Source organism: Suricata suricatta, chromosome X, assembly GCF_006229205.1.
Source record: "Suricata suricatta isolate VVHF042 chromosome X, meerkat_22Aug2017_6uvM2_HiC, whole genome shotgun sequence".
Classification (NCBI taxonomy): Eukaryota; Metazoa; Chordata; class Mammalia; order Carnivora; family Herpestidae; genus Suricata; species Suricata suricatta.
Window position 1 is genome coordinate 83,188,229 of NC_043717.1, and position 3,828 is coordinate 83,192,056.

Here is a 3,828-nt window from a genome sequence, read left to right on the forward strand (position 1 = left end):
TTCACTCCCTTAGGGAATCATGTTCCCTCTGGTAATGGGCAATTCCCAACACCTGGGCTTTATGTAGCCCACCTCCCCCTCCCCAAGACCCAGAAGTTCAACACTTATTTCCCAAATCTAGAAAAGGCCACAAAAACACAGAAACGTGAGAAAGTCTATGACAAAGGGGTCCCAAGACCAGAAACAGGTTTACAGTGGCTCCCAGACCAATTGTCTTTTTCAGGTTTACTGACCTGCACTCTGGCTGCAGGCACCTCGATGACTCTCGCAAGTTCCTGGCTGAGGGGAGAAAAATCCCAAGGACTCAGTATATGGAGTTGGCGGTGAGTTACAATACAGCATTTTTCATCTGTCTTTTGAAAAATTGTTTTCGGGGAGAGGTCAGTGACATTTTATGAACCAGTTTCTGCACTAGGAAAAGTCACACCATTTCAGGATTTACGGTGAGGTTCAGTTGACAGAGAATTTAAGGAAAGCCACGTCTCATGGGTAAAGGAGGCACAGTCCCCCAAATCACATGACCTCCTAATTCAGTTTTTTCAGTGTTATCAACTACAAAATGAAAGAGAATCTGACTGAGGAACTGTCTGTATGGACCTTCAGTCATTGCTCTTACCCAGTTATGGGTTAAAATAGAGCCCTAAAACAACATGCTGTCTCTCTCTTTCTCCCCCATCCCCTCCCTTCCTGCCCCCCATCTCTCTTTATCTATCAGTAATGAACAAGTTGGAGTGCATTCCCCCTAGAGGCTAAAGGATGGCACACCTGCTGTTTATTCCTTGGTCGTGGTTTTCACATTTTTCTATCACTGACTTCCCCCTGCCATCCACCATCCGCCTCCCAAAACACACCCACGGACACCCCCCTACTCTGGCCCCCACTCTCTCCCCCCCCCCACTATTTTGTAAAAGCCAGCTCCAGGCTTCCTTTGGTGACAGTATTTCCACCAGCACTATTTCTTTCTTTCTTTTTTTTTTTACAATTTTATTATTTTTTCTTTTCTTTTCTTTTTAATGTTTATCTATATTTGAGACGCAGCACAGCCGCAGGCAAGCGTGGAAGGGGCGGACAGGGAGGTCAACCTCACATGAACGTCCTCCTTGGTCCCCATCCGCAGAGCCCTCAGCTCCTGTCTAAACCAAGTGTGGCCCGGGACCCACAGCCTCAAGGGCCCTGTGGCTTTTAGTTTGCCCACCAAGAGAGAGACTCCTGAGAAACAGCCACCACCCTTCTCCCGCCATGGTCCACCATTCCCACCGCTCCCCCCACCCTGCACCCTAGCCCATCCCCGCCATCGCACCCCCATTGATCTCCACCACTGTCCCACGCGCCTGTGTCCCTGTCCCACCTTGTCCCCATACCGCAGTCCCCGCTGCCACCAGCCCCACCCACTCCCCTGAACCCCGCAAAGGCCCGCTTACCGCGTGATGGCGTCCGGATGCTGGTTGCGCTGGAACAAGCTCTCCAGCTGGCAGAACTGCTGCTGGGTTAACCTGCGGGGGCCCGCATACTGCCTCCTTGGCCGCTCGGGCCCCGAGACGGCGTCTTGTCCCTCCTGCTTGGGCTCCTCGCGCTCCAAAGGCGGCGGTGGGCTGCGGCCACAGCCCACTTCGTGGGTTTCCGGACCTGCGGGCAAAGGACCTCCAGCACCCAACTCACCGGCGCCCTCATCGCGGTCGCTGTTACCATCACCGCCATCTTCTTGGTGACTATCACTGTTGTCTTCGTCGTTACTATCAACTTTGCTGTCACCATCACCACCGGCATCCTGGTCGCCTTCGTGATCTCCTTCCCCCTTGACTTGTGTGGCCACAGCCGCAGGCTGGGGTGCGAACATCTCTTGCTTGATTTCTATAAAAAAGAAATTCAGAGACAAATATCAGAATCAGTGCCCTGGCTGTGGGGAGGAGGCGAAGGGAGGCATCTGAGGGGTGGCCAGACGGTTCCCCTCGCCCAGGGGCCATTCATTTCCGGGACGTGGCCTAGACATTCGTCTCAACCGGCACAGACCACAGGGCTCTTCCTGGTCCTCGTCGACTCCCAGGCTCGGGAAACCCGTGACCTTGGGCTTGAAGGGCTCCATGGTCTCCGTCTGTCGTCTTGGGTGGATTCTGCCTCAGGACCGGATGGAATGCTGCGTCAAAGGAAACGGCGCCATGCCACAGTGTTCCCACAGCGATGTCCGGCCGTCGGGAACAGTGACCCGAGACAGGCTGGGCGTTCTATATATACCACCCAAGCCCGGCGGTTGGGCGCGCCCACCGAGGTGCGTGCGCATGCGGCGAGCAGGTGCACCCACCAAGAAGACTCCGGTGGGGAGCACTTGTCCGAGGGCTTCGAAAGGGACTATGGGTACCCAGAAGTGGCGGCTTCAGTTGTAACTTATCTCACGCCCCCCAAATTGGCGGCGTGACTCCCACCTTCCCTGAGTAAGGGACTGTGCAGCATTGTGTATGCTGATTTCTGTAGGGAGGGAGACAGACCAGCTCTGGAGACCAGGCCGAAATGTTGGGACAATGTCTCTTGGGCCACCACCACCACCACCACCCCAGCCTCCAATCCCCGGATTAGTACTTAGCACCAGTACTAAGCCGGGAATAGTCCTCAAACGAATGTGATCGGCTCTGAGGTGGCGCACTCTGAGTTTTTTCAAAGAGATGCTGACCTCACAGCCCGCCAATCTCCCTGGTCCCCGGGCACAGGAGCTTGGGTTTGGGGTGTGGCCTGTGCCTCTACTCAGGTGTACTATGCAAATTAAAGCAAATGTGCCCTTGGGAAAGCCCTGTGCCTCCAGAGTTGTAGTGACGTAGCCACGTACCCAGCTACGAACCAGCACAGTGCGTCCAAGACTGCTTCGCGTGCACAAAGCTCCTGTTTGTTTTTCTCCAATTTTTCTTTTGCACGTATTTGTTTCTTTGTCTCACTGTAAACACGTATCCCGAAAACACATGCCTGCACAGCGTCTATACCTCTGGCTGGAGATTTTCTATGCAAGCATGCATGTCCCGTAACGCTTGGGACCTTTTGGACCTGGGTAATTTCCTGCCTCTGTTTCTCCCTTCCTTCCCTCAGCCTCTCATTTTTTCTAAAAAGATCTTCCTGACCCTTGCTGATGAATAAATAAAAGTTTATTTCTTTTCTTTGTAAGATTATTTATTTTGAGAGACAGCGAAAGCGGAGGAATGGCGGGGGTGGGCGGGACAGAGGATCTGAAGTGGGCTCTGTGCTGAAGGCAGAGAGCTCGATTCGGGGCTGGAACTCACCAACCCAGAGATCACGAAGTGAGCCAAAACCAGATGCTTATGGATTCAGCCACCAGGCGCCCCTAAATAAATTTTGTTTCTTGGTGGTGGTTTTCTTTACTTTTACATGTTTTTTTTCTTACACAAGGGGTAGATTTTTCATGGTTGGAGAGTTGAATTTCTGTAGTGTTTTGGTTTCTCCAGATGAGCCCAATAAGGAGACAAGGGACAAGAGATTTGGGGTATAGCAAGGAATCCATGATAAAGGGTGACTCTATAGTTTTCTATAGTTTGCTAACACTCCACAAATGTAAACTTGAGATGTGTGCATTCTTCTGTATGTCACTTTTCCATCCACAGAGGGAAAGTGAAAGCAAATACTGCACGCCACTTAATGGTATGCATGCTCATTTCCTTGTCAAATAAAGAGAGCAGACCAGATTGAAGGCTCTGTGGTTTTCCCTTCCAGAACTGTTTTATTGATGTCCCAAGACTTGTTAATATCCTAAGTATTGAAAACAGCTTCCTGCAATGGGCCTAATACTCGACAATGTGCTCGGTTTATCCCGTGTGTACCCCACAGCCA

General features: G+C 51.8%; 1 protein-coding gene across 1 annotated transcript; it reads right to left on the reverse strand.

Moving 5' to 3' along the window:
• Positions 1–9: 9 nt before the first annotated feature.
• On the reverse strand, positions 10–2,178 carry LOC115283480 (homeobox protein Rhox13-like). The gene is made up of 4 exons (XM_029929694.1): positions 2,011–2,178; positions 1,422–1,851; positions 234–279; positions 10–117 (listed from the first exon to the last, which is right to left on the reverse strand). Exons 1-4 carry the CDS (start codon positions 2,081–2,083, stop codon positions 10–12), a joined length of 657 nt encoding a protein of 218 aa, XP_029785554.1. The 5' UTR covers positions 2,084–2,178.
• Between the last annotated feature and the right edge of the window lie 1,650 nt (positions 2,179–3,828).

Coding starts and splice junctions, on each gene's coding strand:
- LOC115283480 (XM_029929694.1), bottom strand. CDS start 2,083: ATGGAGCCCTTCAAGCCCAAGGTCACGGGTTTCCCGAGCCTGGGAGTC. Junction 280..1,421: donor CATCCGGACGCCATCACGCG/GTAAGCGGGCCT, acceptor TTCTCCCCTCAG/CCAGGAACTTGCGAGAGTCA. Junction 118..233: donor TGCCTGCAGCCAGAGTGCAG/GTCAGTAAACCT, acceptor GGCCTTTTCTAG/ATTTGGGAAATAAGTGTTGA.